This window comes from Bradysia coprophila (genome assembly GCF_014529535.1).
Source record: "Bradysia coprophila strain Holo2 chromosome X unlocalized genomic scaffold, BU_Bcop_v1 contig_128, whole genome shotgun sequence".
Classification (NCBI taxonomy): domain Eukaryota; kingdom Metazoa; phylum Arthropoda; class Insecta; order Diptera; family Sciaridae; genus Bradysia; species Bradysia coprophila.
This window is the reverse complement of record NW_023503295.1, coordinates 1844875-1863304: the sequence shown is the minus strand read 5'-3', so window position 1 is coordinate 1863304 and position 18430 is coordinate 1844875. Positions and strand designations below refer to the sequence as shown.

Genomic DNA, 18430 nt, shown 5'->3' with positions numbered 1-18430 from the left:
AGATGATTCCTCTGGCACTTCCTAACTTCCATCGGATTTTTTGATGCATTTGGGTTATTTCGACATGAGTGAGGTGTTCCAAGGTTGGTTCCTAAATTTTGGGATTACAGATGATTCCTCTGGCACTTCCTAACTTCCATCGGATTTTTTGATAGATTTGGGTTATTTTCGACATTAGTGAGGTGTTCCAAGGTTGGTTCCTAAATTTTGGGATGACAGATGATTACTCTAGCACTTCCTTACTTCCATCGGACTTTTCGATGGATTTGGGTTATTTTCGATATAAGTGAGGTGTACCAAGATTGGTTTCTAGATTTTGGGATTCAGACTGACTTCTCTAGAATTTTTTAATTTCCATAAGGCTTTTTGATGTTGTCGAAATGACATACTTACAAAAGTGGTGATATCAGTCAAAAAACCCTTAAAGGGTAAATGTAACGCAAGTCCTTTATCTTACTTACAAAATAACTGATATCGCTGAGGGTGCGCATTGTGCGTTGTATGCAAAAGCTTTATCAACAAAAAATTGACTTAAAAAATTTGTGAAAGAACATTTTACAACAAGAAATTTGCGTCACAAGTGACAGATGTTGAGGAACGTATTGTTAGGAAAATGGTTGAAAAATGTACTGAAAGGGCGCAAATTGTTGTAAAATTTTCTTTCACAAATTTTTTGAGTCAATTTTTTGTTGATAAAACTTTTGCGTACGACGCACAATGCGTCACCCTCAGCGATATCAGTTATTTTGTAAGTAAGATAAAGGACTTGCGTCACATTTACCCTTTAAGGGTTTTTTGACTGATAAGTTATCACCCACAAACCAATTTTTCCTTTAAAAGTAACATATTTTTTCTTGGCTTAGTTTGGTTTGGTTTTACTTTAAAAAAAATGGTTCAGAGAAATCATCAAAACACGAATATTTTTGCGCCTAAAAATAGGCTACAGATTTGCTAAGGGTACATTGCTCTTACACAACATCTTACACAAATTGAACGTAGCATTCTACGCGCTCTTATTAGCCACACCAAGCAAGGTTCTTTCAGAACCTTGACACCAAATGCTTCCAGATTCACTCTAATCGATGAACGCGGCAGAATACAATTAATAATCATTGTAGTCATGCGTCATTTAACCAACGAGTTCAAGGCTAAGTGACCTCTTAAATAGCGTCAACGTATCCGGGACCCACAAATGAAGTAACAGACAAAACGATTTTGTTGAGATACGTTTGCCTTGATTGATTTCCGTACTTAAAATTGTCATAAAACTTTAATGGCCAGCGTGTCTAAAAGAATTATACTTCTTTCCACTTCTGATTAATCTTTCATAACAGTACATCGCTATTTGATCTCAAACTGTCAGAAGATTGAATCTTTTACTTCGTTTGTTTCAACATACCAAGAGGGCGTACAAGAAATGTAAATGTTTCACTCAGTTAAACTTTCATGACAGTTCTCTCTTTGTTTCACGGCCGATTTTGATCGTGAAACAATGAGACAACTGTCATGAAAGATTAACTGAATGAAACATTTGCATACGAGCTCCAACAGGCGTCCGTAAAACGTTAAACCAATAATTTTAAATTTTTGAATCGTGTTCAATCAAAATGAACATTTCTTTGGTTCGGTTTAAAAGGCTCATACCGCGCGGCGCCGAGTTCCTTTCATGACAGCTGACGATATTCATTTTCATTCAACCTTCTCTTTCTTACATATTAATGTGTGTTATACATGGACGACATAACAGTCAAAGTGTTCATCGGTAGGTATAATGTTTCGCTACTCAGTGACACATGTACTTTCATCTAGTTTCAATCGTTTCAATCGCGTTGGCAGAAATTGTGTGAATTTGGTCGGTGTCGGTCAGAATAAAATTCCATTGAGAAACACTTCTACTTTCCGCAAATACAGTATGTCCGGACAATATTCAATTGTTGAGCGTGGAACGCCAAATTCATCCAACTATCGAGTGTTTTTAAGTAAGTGTAAACAGATAAATAATCAAAATGTTTAATGATGGATCGGTATCGGGTTACATAACCTCGATATAATTAGTAAAATGATTTTGATTAAAGGGAATTTTGTGTAATGGAATATGACGCCTCGGTAGTAATGTCTTATCTTTACGAACGATTTTATTTACGATCAAACCGACGAATGTATTGACCTTACTGACATTACACATTCATGCTATATTTACGACTAAAGTTCTTCTGATTCATGTTTTCCAGTGAGTGCATTCCGAAGTAATTCCCCGATCAAACAAAAGTTTGTAAATTAAAACATTCGCAAACAAACCGTTCAATGCTTGTGAAAGCCTTCGAGGTGCGTCATAATTTTCATTGATAAATAATTCGTCTCTTTACTGACAACATTTCATTCATAAACCTTAATATTGGCACAACTTTGTTCCAATGAGTCGCTAAGAAGAATCAAAATTTTTGAATGGATATTAAAGGGAGGGTCAGTTCCGGTCAATTGTTTATCATGAAAATGAAATAGAATACAAGATCGTCCTGAGTGTTAAATAATCAATTTATGTGCCAGGGAGGGTTATAAGGGCGTATCGAATTTTAAGAATTTTAAGGGCCGCGATAGCCTGTGTGCGGAAAACGTAGATCATTGAAAACTAATTCCAGGCATATGGTTGATGGATCCGAAGGTGCCCGGGAAGAAGTCCCCCCGGACGACTTTAACTTTCAAATGGTCATAACTCGGAAAGTTGAGAGTATTTCTGAAAACAATGTTCTAGCAGGATGTAGAGCGTTAAAAACTCTACAAAACTGCCAAAGAAACCGATGGTCCAAAAGGTGTGTCTGTCGAGGTTTTCTAACATCAAAAGTTCGACATTTTCGTTTTTGACTTTTATTTCCTGAGAGACAAACTATTAAGTTTAGCTTTTGGCATGAGGTTGAAGAGGAGGTCGAGTACTACCAGTACACTAGGCATTGTCCCGGTCGGTGATCCATCCGAAACCACTTTTTCAACATTAATGAATGAACTTTTTAAGTGTACCCACGTCGCCCACGAAGCCAGTGCAGACACTGTAACCGGTGTTGCTGAGTCGAGGTAACCTTGGCCAGTAAGTGCACATAATATTCCATAACAGTAGCTGAACTCTCTTACAAAATATTTGGGATCTCGATGTAGCACATTATATTGACACGGTATGCCACGAAGTTCAACCTTTTGTAAAAATATCGAAAAATGTGTATTTGCAACGAAATCGACTTCTTACTACTGTTCGTGGGTCAAATAACTAATTCAAACGATTATTTGTTGTTTTACTCACAAATTTCACTTTCTCAGATTTTGTAGTACAAAATGTGCTACACCGAATTCTTAAATATTTTGTAAAAGAGTTCAGCTACTGTTATGGAATATTATGTGCACTTACTGGCCAAGGTTACCTCGACTCAGCAACACCGGTTACATTGTCTGCACTGGCTTCGTGGGCGACGTGGGTAGTCCATTCAAAAATGTTGAAAAAGTGGTTTCGGATGGATCGCCGACCGGGACAATGCCTAGTGTACTGGTAGTACTCGACCTCCTCTACAACCTCATGCCAAAAGCTAAAGTTAATAATTTGTCTCTCAGGAAATAAAAGTCAAAAACCAAAATGTCGAACTTTCGATGTTAGAAAACCTCGACAGACACTCCTTTTGGACCATCGGTTTCTTTGGCAGTTTTGTAGAGTTTTTAACGCTCTACATCCTGCTAGAACATTGTTTTCAAAAATACTCTCAACTTTCCGAGTTATGACCATTTGAAAGTTAAAGTCGTCCGGGGGGACTTCTTCCCGGGCACCTTCGGATCCATCAACCATATGTCTGGACTTAGTTTTCAATGATCTACGTTTTCCGCACACAGGCTATCCCGACCCTTACAATTCTCAAAATTCGATACGCTCTAAGGGTTATTGCTAATAATGAAAAAGAACGTCCCGGACTTCCGTTGATCCTGGCGGAACTATACGGAGAATGATGTTAGCCATAGTGCTACCCACCATTTCCATCTAAATCCCCTACACAAGGCTCGCATTGTAACTATTCTCCCAATTTTTTTTTTTAGAAAATTCGTTGGGCAAACTCGTCTCCCCATTACACGACATTCCATTGCATGCCAATGATGACAACAATGTTTACAATATGGTCGTGGAAGTGCCTCGATGGACAAACGCTAAAATGGAGGTAAATATTGCGTTTACAATTTGCAATCCGATTACATCAGTCCATTTTTCGTAACATTTATTTGGTTCCATAATTTATGGCCGTGTTTGTGTTTATCGTGCTTGCGAACGGTAACAGCCGCACGTAACAAATTAATTTGAAACAATGAAAAGTCGGGAACAAATAAATTGAATGTTATGATAGCAATTAAGTTAAATTAAAAAAAATATAATTGACAGGAATATCGTAATTGTAATGAAGGTTGATCGTGCGTTTTAGCACATTTGAATGGGTAATTTATTATCCATCGAAACGGTTGGTTGGGTCTCTAAAATTGTGACATTGTGTCACAAATTCTAGTGTAATTGTGTCAATACAGTCACCAAACAAACGGGAAAGTGTGTTTGGAGATGGATTAGACGGGGCATCTACCTACACAACAGGACAATTTGTTAAATTCTGTGCAAACATGAAATGGCACGCACCTCATCTAATGATTTTACATAAAATAGGACAGCAAATGCAGTAGGGAATGGGTACAGTAATTACATTCCAGTACGGAATGGGGACAGCAATTACATTCCAATAGGGAATTGGGACAGCAAGTGCATTTCAGTAGGTAATGGGGACAGCAACTAGATTACAGTAGGGAAAGATGACAGCAATTACATTCCAGTACGGAATGGGGATAGCAATTACATTCCAGTACGGAATGGGGACAGCAATTACATTCCAGTACGGAATGGGGACAGCAATTACATTCCAGTACGGAATGGGGATAGCAATTACATTCCAGTACGGAATGGGGACAGCAATTACATTCCAGTACGGAATGGGGACAGCAATTACATTCCAGTACGGAATGGGGACAGCAATTACATTCCAGTACGGAATGGGGATAGCAATTACATTCCAGTACGGAATGGGGATAGCAATTACATTCCAGTACGGAATGGGGACAGCAATTACATTCCAGTACGGAATGGGGACAGCAATTACATTCCAGTACGGAATGGGGATAGCAATTACATTCCAGTACGGAATGGGGACAGCAATTACATTCCAGTACGGAATGGGGACAGCAATTACATTCCAGTACGGAATGGGGACAGCAATTACATTCCAGTACGGAATGGGGACAGCAATTACATTCCAGTACGGAATGGGGACAGCAATTACATTCCAGTACGGAATGGGGACAGCAATTACATTCCAGTACGGAATGGGGACAGCAATTACATTCCAGTACGGAATGGGGATAGCAATTACATTCCAGTACGGAATGGGGATAGCAATTACATTCCAGTACGGAATGGGGACAGCAATTACATTCCAGTACGGAATGGGGACAGCAATTACGTTACAGGGAATGAGGACAGCAATTACATTCCAATAGGGAATGAGGACAGCAAGTGCATTTCAGTAGGTAATGGGGACAGCAACTAGATTACAGTAGGTAAAGATGACAGCAATTGGGGACAGCAATTACATTCCAGTACGGAATGGGGACAGCAATTACATTCCAGTACGGAATGGGGACAGCAATTACATTCCAGTACGGAATGGGGACAGCAATTACATTCCAGTACGGAATGGGGACAGCAATTACATTCCAGTACGGAATGGGGACAGCAATTACATTCCAGTACGGAATGGGGACAGCAATTACATTCCAGTACGGAATGGGGACAGCAATTACATTCCAGTACGGAATGGGGACAGCAATTACATTCCAGTACGGAATGGGGACAGCAATTACATTCCAGTACGGAATGGGGACAGCAATTACATTCCAGTACGGAATGGGGACAGCAATTACATTCCAGTACGGAATGGGGACAGCAATTACATTCCAGTACGGAATGGGGATAGCAATTACATTCCAGTACGGAATGGGGATAGCAATTACATTCCAGTACGGAATGGGGACAGCAATTACATTACAGGGAATGAGGACAGCAATTACATTCCAATAGGGAATGAGGACAGCAAGTGCATTTCAGTAGGTAATGGGGACAGCAACTAGATTACAGTAGGTAAAGATGACAGCAATTGGGGACAGCAATTACATTCCAGTACGGAATGGGGACAGCAATTACGTTACAGGGAATGAGGACAGCAATTACATTCCAATAGGGAATGAGGACAGCAAGTGCATTTCAGTAGGTAATGGGGACAGCAACTAGATTACAGTAGGTAAAGATGACAGCAATTGGGGACAGCAATTACATTCCAGTACGGAATGGGGACAGCAATTACATTCCAGTACGGAATGGGGATAGCAATTACATTCCAGTACGGAATGGGGACAGCAATTACATTCCAGTACGGAATGGGGACAGCAATTACATTCCAGTACGGAATGGGGACAGCAATTACATTCCAGTACGGAATGGGGACAGCAATTACATTCCAGTACGGAATGGGGACAGCAACTAGATTACAGTAGGTAAAGATGACAGCAATTGGGGACAGCAATTACATTCCAGTACGGAATGGGGACAGCAATTACATTCCAGTACGGAATGGGGATAGCAATTACATTCCAGTACGGAATGGGGACAGCAATTACATTCCAGTACGGAATGGGGACAGCAATTACATTCCAGTACGGAATGGGGACAGCAATTACATTCCAGTACGGAATGGGGATAGCAATTACATTCCAGTACGGAATGGGGATAGCAATTACATTCCAGTACGGAATGGGGACAGCAATTACGTTACAGGGAATGAGGACAGCAATTACATTCCAATAGGGAATGAGGACAGCAAGTGCATTTCAGTAGGTAATGGGGACAGCAACTAGATTACAGTAGGTAAAGATGACAGCAATTGGGGACAGCAATTACATTCCAGTACGGAATGGGGACAGCAATTACATTCCAGTACGGAATGGGGACAGCAATTACATTCCAGTACGGAATGGGGACAGCAATTACATTCCAGTACGGAATGGGGATAGCAATTACATTCCAGTACGGAATGGGGACAGCAATTACATTCCAGTACGGAATGGGGACAGCAATTACATTCCAGTACGGAATGGGGACAGCAATTACATTCCAGTACGGAATGGGGACAGCAATTACATTCCAGTACGGAATGGGGACAGCAATTACATTCCAGTACGGAATGGGGACAGCAATTACATTCCAGTACGGAATGGGGATAGCAATTACATTCCAGTACGGAATGGGGATAGCAATTACATTCCAGTACGGAATGGGGACAGCAATTACATTCCAGTACGGAATGGGGACAGCAATTACGTTACAGGGAATGAGGACAGCAATTACATTCCAATAGGGAATGAGGACAGCAAGTGCATTTCAGTAGGTAATGGGGACAGCAACTAGATTACAGTAGGTAAAGATGACAGCAATTGGGGACAGCAATTACATTCCAGTACGGAATGGGGACAGCAATTACATTCCAGTACGGAATGGGGATAGCAATTACATTCCAGTACGGAATGGGGACAGCAATTACATTCCAGTACGGAATGGGGACAGCAATTACATTCCAGTACGGAATGGGGACAGCAATTACATTCCAGTACGGAATGGGGATAGCAATTACATTCCAGTACGGAATGGGGACAGCAATTACATTCCAGTACGGAATGGGGACAGCAATTACATTCCAGTACGGAATGGGGACAGCAATTACATTCCAGTACGGAATGGGGACAGCAATTACATTCCAGTACGGAATGGGGACAGCAATTACATTCCAGTACGGAATTGGGGATAGCAATTACATTCCAGTACGGAATGGGGACAGCAATTACATTCCAGTACGGAATGGGGACAGCAATTACATTCCAGTACGGAATGGTGACAGCAATTACATTCCAGTACGGAATGGGGATAGCAATTACATTCCAGTACGGAATGGGGATAGCAATTACATTCCAGTACGGAATGGGGACAGCAATTACATTACAGGGAATGAGGACAGCAATTACATTCCAATAGGGAATGAGGACAGCAAGTGCATTTCAGTAGGTAATGGGGACAGCAACTAGATTACAGTAGGGAAAGATGAAAGCAATTGGGGACAGCAATTACATTCCAGTACGGAATGGGGACAGCAATTACATTCCAGTACGGAATGGGGACAGCAATTACATTCCAGTACTGAATGGGGACAGCAATTACATTCCAATAGGGAATGGGGACAGCAATTACATTCCAATAGGGAATGAGGACAGCAAGTGCATTTCAGTAGGTAATGGGGACAGCAACTAGATTACAGTAGGGAAAGATGACAGCAATTGGGGACAGCAATTACATTCCAGTACGGAATGGGGACAGCAATTACATTCCAGTACGGCATGGGGACAGCAATTACATTCCAGTACTGAATGGGGACAGCAAGTACATTACAGGTAATGGGGACGGGGACAGCAATTACATTCCAATAGGGAATGGGGACAGCAAGTGCATTTCAGTAGGTAATGGGGACAGCAAGTAGATTACAGTAGGGAAAGATGACAGCAATTGCATTCCAGTAGGGATTGGGGACAGCAATTACATTCCAGTACAGAGTGGGGACAGCAAGCACATTCCAATAGGGAATGATGATATCAACTACATTTCAGTAGGCAATGCAGACCTCACTCTTCACTTGATTCTTATTTTGAATTTGACATCGTTAGCGATTGTCTGAAATTAACTACTGATAACAAGATAGACGCTCAATTGTAACTAAATTACGGTCACGCTGACTTCCAGTTTCATTACTGAGCAATCAACAAAGCCGCTACTTTGCACTTTGCATAGTCAATCGGATTCAGAGAATTTCGCAGTGCGTTGGTAGCGTTTCTCGTAGCGTGGGATTCGTAAGAAATGACTCCCAATCGGAACAGGTCAGGTTTGACCTGACCTGAACCTGAAATGTACAGACCTGATATATTCAGGTCAGGTTCAGGTCAAACCTGAAGTTTAAAAATCAAGTTCAGGTCAAGATCAGGTTCAGGTCAACCTGAAATAAAACAGGTCAGACCTGACCTATTCCGAGCATTAGAAATGGCAGCTTCACAGATAACTGAGAAACTCAAACTATAATATGGTGAACCGGCAAGAAACGACTTTTTGGCGGACAAAATTATTCTTTTTGCATTGCAGTTCGGTTAAGTCAGTGCACTGCCACATAAGCGTAACTGTGCGACCGAAAAATTGTTTTGGGGGTTTTGGTTGTTAAAATCCGAAGTCATCAACACGTTAAAGTTAATTATTTGTGTGTTCTAACACAGCACTGTTCCTAGCATGAACACCGAATTGACAAGTGTCAAATTTGGAGGTAAAAGGAGCGCAGGACGTACTGTGATTTCATCAGTCTCCGAATATTTTCTGTGTTCATGCTAGAAGCAATGCTGTGGTTCTAACCAAATAGCCTCAATAACAACTGTCTTCTTCTTTCAGATATGCCTCAACGAACCGTTGAATCCGATCAAGCAAGACATCAAGAAAGGAAAATTACGATTCGTTGCAAACTGTTTCCCACATCACGGCTACATCTGGAATTACGGTGCATTTCCACAGACGTGGGAAAATCCAGATCATTTGGACGCAGCCACAGCATGCAAAGGTGATAATGATCCGATCGATGTGCTGGAAATTGGCTATCGAGTTGCCACCCGCGGTGAAGTGGTACAGGTCAAAATACTGGGCATTATCGCGTTGATCGATGAGGGCGAAACCGATTGGAAGGTCATAACAATAAATGTTAACGATCCGTTGGCGGCACAAATGAATGATATTGGCGATGTGGAAAAACATTTTCCTGGTTTATTGAAAGCGACGATTGAATGGTTTAAGGTGAACTATCAAGATGGAAGGGTGTCCGACCATTTTGTAATAATTGCAATCGTCCTTGTTTTAGATTTATAAAATTCCCGATGGCAAACCGGAAAACCAGTTCGCTTTCAATGGTGAAGCGAAAAACGCTGCATTTGCTGTAAACATTGTCAACGAAACGCATGGCTTCTGGAATGGACTGATTAGTAAAGAGATCGAAAATGACAAGATCTCGTGGTAAGAATCAATTAATCAACCGAGCAACACTTAAGGAAACCATGATCCAATCCGATCAAATTTTAATTTTTTCAGCGTCAACTCAAACGTTCCCGATTCACCGGATTATATCAATGAAGACCAGGCCAATCAATTCTACAATGAAAGCATTAACGGCGGAGAGGCTGAACCAGTAAACGATTTGGTGGATAAGTGGCATTTTATTCACTTGAAATAAATTTTTTTTAGATTTGAACCATTGTCTGCACATCTGTCTTGCACGCCTAGTGCGCAATAAATAGATTGCTGTGTTATAAAAAAAAGAAATTTAATTTTTCTTCACAATTGTGCGTGCATGTACATACGCAGGGTCGGACTGGCTACCAAGAGGCTATCCTGTGAAATGTAGGACATGACGATTAAAATGAATAAAAGACGCAAACAAGCTCTATTGAAAGGCGACAATATGGCAAATTCAATAAAATTACCGAAAGCGCACTTGTGATTTTCCAAGTCGCAAGTCGCTGTATAACAGATGGAACTTTTGATTGTCGCATTCACTTAAACTCGAAAAATTTCTAGATGCCGTCGATACATGTTGATTGGATGTGTGAACGACAAAACGTTTTTGCTGTTATTTTCCTCCCTGCTTCGGTTTTTACTTTGCTTTTAATTATAAGTTAAGGATATGCTGGGCCCAGTGAGTGTACTCAGATGCCACACATTAGGAGTGATATCGCCAAATCTTCAGGTGATTGGGGAACAAGCGGTCTCCGATTTTAATGAGTGATAGCTCGTTGGATTCGTCTTTCAATTCTAGGAAACACGTATCTTTCACTTTTTCTAAAAAAAAATTGTTTTCTGTGAAAAGCGTTCAAAAGTGAGCACATGTCAGAGGGTGAAACAGTTTTTCGACAATAACTCAAGAAAAAACGATTTTGAATTATTGTAATGTTGTACGAATGTCGGCCTTGAAAAGACCTACAGGTAGAGTATACGCATCTCTTGGTGCGAGTAGATCCACGAGAGTTATGACTAAAAATGTAGTGAATGTTCGGAGAATCCGCCTTCTCTGCGGCTTCGATGTTCCACGGTACTGAGTATAGGGTGTTGTAGCTGGCCTCACCTACTATCGTTTGACATATAAATGAACCCAGTACTTTTGTGCTGCAAGCCCACAGAAGTGTTGGAAAAAAAAGTTGGTGCCAAAATACAGATTTGGCAATATCACTCTTAGATTGAGAAGATAACTTTATACTAGGGATGAGCGGGTTGAGGTTTTTTCAAAACCCGCCCGAACCCGACCCGACCCGTTATCTCTCTCTGAAACCCGACACTTTTGAAACCCGGAAGATTTTTAACCCGCCCGAACCCGGCCCAATCCGTTAACTATTTATGAAACCCGCCCTAAAACCGGCCCGTCCAATAAAATCTGAATATAAAAATTCTATCAGCGATGACAGATTTCACACCATCGGCAAATAAAGTTAAATGGCTGAACATATGAACGACTCAGTTTTGAGGTTAGTTTTTCGCCAATTGATCAGAGATAAATTTATGAGTGTCGTCAAATATCGACAGGATAAAACCTATAACTTTAAACTTTCCGATGTATTCACGCCGTAAGTGCGGTTTCTTTTTCAAAACATAGCAGGTCATTTAAAAGATGAGTACGCAGTTCGAAAATGCATGAAAAATGGTTGCAAAATCAGAGTTTACATCAAGCGTGAAAAATATTTGGCATCTGTCTCATTCATTATCTGTCAACATTTTTCACGCTTGATGTAAACTCTGATTTTGCAAGCATTTTTCACGAACTCTGTACTCGCTTTTAGTGAAAAATAGTTGAAAAATGACTGAAAAATCGACACTCAGCAAAATGATTGAAAAATTGCAGCGCAGAAATGGCGTGAATAATTAGGGTATTTCCAACCTGAGTTTAGTTTCTATACTCGAGTATAAAAGATGAAAGTTTAAGGATTTGACAGATGTGTCGACTGTCACTGAAAACTAAACTGCTAATATTTAGCGCGTGGTCTCAGGACAACCTACAATTTAAATTTTCATCACTCGTGATATTCAGTGACAATGGACACTTCTGTCAGTATCTTAAACTTTCGAGTATGACAAACTATTGAACGGACGAAAATCCAGTTTACTCTGAAGAAAAACTCTGATTTATTAGAATAAGCAAACTAACCTGAACTGAACTAATCATTTCTATTTTCTATAGTCATTTCAAATACGTCGGGTTACTTCGGGCTTTGATTTCAAATAGCCGCCCAAAACCGGCCCAAACCGAAATTCATTTTTTGAAACCCGACTCAGAGCCAACCCGAAGTACTCACAACCCGCCCGCCCAAAACCCGGCGGGCCGGGTCGGGTTTGCGGGTTACCCGAATCTTCGGGTCAACCCGCTCATCCCTACTTTATACCAAAAACCTTTTTTGTCTTTTCGTCAATATTCTACCGTACAACGCATAAAAACCCTAAAGAGGCGAATTTGTGAGAGAATTTCATATATTTTCTCTCACAAATTTGCCTTTTTACGACTTTTATGCGTTGTCGATAGTATTCGTTACAACGTTACAACTCCACTTCAAAGTATCGTTCAGTATACCGCAATTTTTACATAAAGTTACAAGTACAAATAACATTACGGATTTCGTACAGCCTCGGTGTGCTGTCAAAATTTTTGCTTCTGATGGTAATTGTGCCGGAACTCTGCAATGGATTACAGTCATGAAAGTTAGAAACTACCTTTCGAAACGGCTTGTCGATAAAATAAAACTAAAATTGACAAATGTGCCGGTGTTAGCGACCATTCATAAATGATGATGCCACGCAAAAACATGAGACAAAACACAAAAACTTCAAAAAGCATCTTTTGTGTCTCATGTTGTTGCGTGTTGAATGATCCATAAACCGTTATTAATCCTAAAAATAGCATTAAAAATGGCCGGCAGTACCACTTTTCGTCGTATATCGCTCTAGATTACGGACGATACGATAAGGAAAATCTTATAGAGTGTTAAAGTGAGAGAGATGGCGAAACAACAACCTATTGTTCCATCTCTGGGTCTGCTGTCAGATTCTTTTGTATTATCGATGACAGCAGACCCCAAGTTGATTTTCCATCTCGCTCTACTTAAAGACCGTTTACACAAGGACTTTTGGTTTTAAAAGTTAGGGCTTACTAGGACAAAATGTCCGCGATTATCACACGGGCTGTATTCGGGGTACATTTAAAATTTGACGACACACATGGCTTCTTAATAGACTAACTCTTTCAATGTTTCATAGATTTTAATTTATTAAGGACAACAAGGACATGTGGTCTATTATGCTGATATGATATCTGATAGGGTCAGAATGAGAGACCTGAAGAAGGCTGGGTTTGTTAAACAATAAAAAATCGTCGTTTTGTTGCACCAAATAGTCCCTAAGAAAGACTAACAGTGAGTGCCAGTTGAATTAATAATAAGTTATACTCATAATGGATAACTCCCACGGGCTCCCTTGTAAAAACGAGAACATATAAAATTGCTATGGCCTTCGTTAATATTTGAAATGAATTTTATGCGGCCAAAAAAATGTTTAGAAATGTTGCGAAAATGCATTATAATACGAGTTTTATGCATTAAGACATGTCTAGCAGTACGTTGAGAGGACTTACTATTAAATAGTAACAACATCAAATTCTGGGAGGTTCGCGTCAACCTGTGTGCGGAAAATGTAGATATATCGAAAACTGTGTCCAGGTCGAAGGGTTCCGGTGTCGCTGAAGAAGTTCCCCGGAGAGCTTTGTGTTTATGATATCTCGGAAAGTTGAGAGTATTTTTGATAAAGGTGTTCAAGCAAAATGTTGAGCATTGAAAACTCTATAGGTCCAGATATGTCCCCGCTGAGATTGCCTAACGTGGAAAATCAGATCTTTGAGACTTTTCAACGAGACCTTGATCTTGGATGGACAAGTTTATTGGTTTGCAACGAATTGAAACTGTGGCCCAAAGGACAGGCATCCTGAACGTTATAACTTTTATACAAAAAGTTTTAACGTTATTGTTAGAAACTGAATAGGAAGCGTCAGTGAAATTAGGACATGCATTTGCTTCAGCTGTTTTTCAACAATAGTCCACTCAACTGTGAGCAGTCACCTGTATAAGGTCCTTCTTTGATGTTTGTTTGGAGCTTGTTGAATGATCATAAGAAGTAGAAATGTGATGCAAGGACATAATCACTTCAAGTAAATCAAATACATACTTTCGAGAAAAGTGACCCCCCAACATCGCTGTCGAGTAGTGTCAGCGAAAAACCACCACATCGTATTGAAATCGGAGCTATCGTCAGGTCAGTTCGAGTCCAGGGCGGCATGTGACTTACTTTTCTCACTAATTCTGACTTTTTTTTGAAGAAGCGATAGTGACTTACTTTTTTTTGTTTTTTTTTTACTTTTCTAACAATTTCGGAAAAAGTATTGAAAATCGGAACCATTTCTTGTTCCAACTAAATATTTATTACACAAAGACAGCACAAAATTTGCCTGCGGCCGGCGCAAAGATGTACGTAGTAAGGTAACTAACTGAAAGTTGACCTAGTGGAAAAGTGATCTTAAGTTTTCCGTATAAATTTGTATGAAGAAAAAATTATCGGTCAACTCAACATTCAATAAACCGTGATATCGATATGTCTGTGGCAACACTGCACACATTTGTCTCGCGCGCACTAAACGCACTCATTGTAAACTGTCATTTAGTTTTGACGTTTTGACGTTTTGACGCTGAGCAGCCGAGTCTGAGTAAGAGAACGAAAGAGCTGAGTTAGAAAATAAATCGCAGGTGGAACCGAGAAACGAGTCGTTTGTCGAAAAGGTTCCAGCTGAGACAAGAAAACTAGTGATGATGGTAGTCAACGGATTCGTGCGATGCAGTAGGACAGGCTTAAACCGTAACTGTGCATAGAAGACACAAAGTCCTGGTCCAATTACTATTCAACGAGTTGAAGAGCTCAACCAACGAAGTGTTGATGCGTAGTTAGGACGTTGGAGCGAAAGTTCTCTTGTCTGTGTCATTAAGTATCTTTAAATTTAATTCGGGTGAACAGTAGCAATTAATTCACGTATGAGCTAAACTGTGTTCCGAGATTAAATAATTTGACTGCGCTTAACGGCTATAGCAGTCTTCATACTTCGACGATCTTATAAAAGTTTGACTAACCAATTTGCTAGCAAAAATGAATTGGTTGTAGTCCTGAGTAGGTGTTTTGAGCGACGGGCTCACCTAGTCGATGACGCCATAAAGCAAACAGTACAATACTGTTATCACAGCGTTGAGCTATCAGTGTGACTACCTTCACGTGCTGTGTAAACTTTGCTGAGCGTCAGTCTGACCAACTGAATTTTATGGCTGCAAGCCAGTTAAAATGAATTGGTTGAGAATGTTGCTGAAGAGAAAGGTGCTTTCTCGTTGAGAGCAGAAATTATTCTGATTTATTATGACTGTGCTAGTAGGTAGCAGTCAGAAGAGTTGCTTGAAGCTACTCGTGATCACCGATATGCTATGACCTTATCAGAAGCCTGACTTGTTCAGAGTAAAAACTTTGTGAACATCGCGTTGACCAATTTGTGTATTTTAGCAGGTAAGATTATGCTAAAATAGAAATTGGTTATAAAAAGACGTGTTCGCAGCATAAGGCTGAACGTCGGGGTCACCAATTTATGGGGAAGCAGTAATGAAACTAGAAATGTTTCCTCCATAATTATTTATTTATTGAGATCTGAACTCGATGAGAGCTGAGATGGATCTGTATCTCTCCGATACATAAATCGTTCTTATATACCAATCTAAATGCCAAATGTACAAATCATGAACGTTCTGGAAAACGTCAAAACTAAATGACAGTTTACAATGAGTGCGTTTAGTGCGCGCGAGACAAATGTGTGCAGTGTTGCCACATGTCCTATGACTTTTGTATAGATAGGACAACTCACGATTCAATGTGTTTGAGATTTGTCAAATTAGGTCAACTTTCAGTCAGTTACCTTATATGAAAATTTTCCGATTTTCCTACGTATTAGGGCAACTCAGTTTTTCTGTTTTTTAGTCGTAGAGTAGTTTACAGTAGCCCACTTATCCCATGTGAAAATAAAATTCGCTGAAAATTTTTTTTAGTCGAACAGAAAGTAGCCTAAAGTAGCTGTATTCTGGGACTGGTAAGACGACCAGTATCCTACAGATGCTTCTGCAAAGGTTTTATTGTGAACGCAATCTAGATGTCCCCATCCCCATACGACATTCAAACAAAAATATATTAAGAAGCAGAAATTTAAAACATTTTAAGTTTTTGTGTTGACAAGGTTCAAAGGTTGCTAGGAATCTCGCGCCGCGTCATTCACAATAATTCACATTTTGACACATTTTGTATAAGGAAGATGTCACTTTGTGAATTATTGTGAATGACGCGGCGCGAGATTCCTTAACAGCGGTTCAAAAATAGGGTGACTATACATGAATGGAGAAAATCATCTCCTGGAAAACCTCCAGCTGATGCGATTTTTTGACATAAATTCAATTGTATTTAACAAAAAACACATTCAAAATAGAGGAACAGTGAAAATCAGCTTTTGGGGGGATTTTTTTATCCTTAAAATGCTCAAAGGTTCGCCCTATTTTTGGACCTTGACAATACAAAACTTAGTTTCTGCTTCCAATGCTTCTATTACTTTATAATGAATTGAAATACCTCTCAAATGAGCTATGTTCTGCTGTGCCAGCTACGGGTCTACTCGTACGTTCTCGGAATAAAATTAAAGCAAAATAAAATGATCGAGTCTAGTTTTTGACAATTGAATTTCAACTGTCAAAAACCAGATTTTATTTTGCTTTTACCCGCACAAGCTTCGACCTCGGCTTCGACTAAAAAAGTGTATCTACGGATAACTAAACTAAATGTGGTAAACCGATGTACGTATAACAATTGAAAAACCTAATCTATCGAGGAATCATGTTCAAAAAAGGAACGTAAGGTAAAATTATATTTAAATTTTAAATCAAGTTTTTGAGTAAAATACCTTACTTGGCATGTACTGTACAAATTCGCGACAAGTACATTATGTTAACGTAGCAGTAATATTTACAGCACAGCTGTATAAATGTACAGTTAAGCGAACGTTGATTCCCTGATCAAAATTAAAAATTGTACAGAAAATATAGTCAAAATCCACCATTTTTCATTGTTATATTATTTAGTACGTTAAATTATATTAACTAAATTAACTAAATTGAAAAAAAAAAAATAGGCGCTAACTGCGGCTAGAACCCATAACCTCCGACACTCTAGTCCACCACCTTACTCATGCGCCAACTCAGAACTTGTGTTTGGTAAACGATATGTCAAAGAGATCTTATAATATCGTACGTCTCCATAGTACTGTTTTTCTGAACATTAATGTTCAGCTGAGCAGTATTGTGAAATTGAACTTCAAAAGTTCTCATATTCTTATACTGCTGTGCTGTAATGTAAAATGTCAAAATATCGAAAATAATTGAGAAATACTAGAAATTTTTTTTATTTTTTTAGTAGATTTCGTTAAAATTAATCCTAAATTTGTACTTGTACATGACACAAATTCCACCAATGGAGTGGCTTCTATTCTTAACAAAAATTACCCTACTCTATTTATCCAGAACCATGGAAACTTTGTTTTTTTTTCGAAAAATGTGTTTTTTCAATTAGTAGTTTTCATTTATTGAAACTGATTGTCCGAACTTAGTCCAAACTAGGCATGCCCTGAAAGTACTTGACTTCAGCTTTCCAACGAGCGCACATTTAGCAGCCGTAAAATGAGTCCGAAAAACATCCTTTTTCGACCTTCTAAGGTCAGCCACTATCAACCAAAAGTGACTAGAGACTATCTGAAGCCTGCTTTGAGATCTAAGGGCAACATTTAAAACCATGTATATATCAATCATAGACGAAATGGGTCCGATTTGGATAGGTGGATTTTCAAAAGAATTCCTCACATCAACTTTTAAAGCCTTTTACCTCTTGAGAAAACGGATTGTATTAAGTTGTTGATATCCAAAATAGAATTTATCGTCATTTACAATTATTTTATTGATCAACAAGAAAACAGGACTTTCGTCGGCTTAATTTTCGACGTATTTAGTGGTGGACACAAATCACTGAGCGAGAAGTACCACTAAAATAATTTATTATCGCCCATAAGACTATAAGACTATA

General features: G+C 39.4%; 1 protein-coding gene across 1 annotated transcript; it reads left to right on the top strand.

The window, feature by feature from the left end:
- The first annotated feature begins 1743 nt into the window (after positions 1-1743).
- Positions 1744-10502, top strand: LOC119067717 (inorganic pyrophosphatase). Its single transcript, XM_037170834.1, has 5 exons — positions 1744-1979; positions 4072-4190; positions 9599-9994; positions 10059-10210; positions 10286-10502. The coding sequence occupies exons 1-5, from the start codon at positions 1772-1774 to the stop codon at positions 10425-10427; spliced, it is 1017 nt and encodes a 338-aa protein (XP_037026729.1). The 5' UTR covers positions 1744-1771; the 3' UTR covers positions 10428-10502.
- The last annotated feature ends 7928 nt before the right edge of the window (positions 10503-18430 follow it).

Coding starts and splice junctions, on each gene's coding strand:
- LOC119067717 (XM_037170834.1), top strand. CDS start 1,772: ATGTTTCGCTACTCAGTGACACATGTACTTTCATCTAGTTTCAATCGT. Junction 4,191..9,598: donor GGACAAACGCTAAAATGGAG/GTAAATATTGCG, acceptor TTCTTCTTTCAG/ATATGCCTCAACGAACCGTT. Junction 9,995..10,058: donor CGACGATTGAATGGTTTAAG/GTGAACTATCAA, acceptor TCCTTGTTTTAG/ATTTATAAAATTCCCGATGG.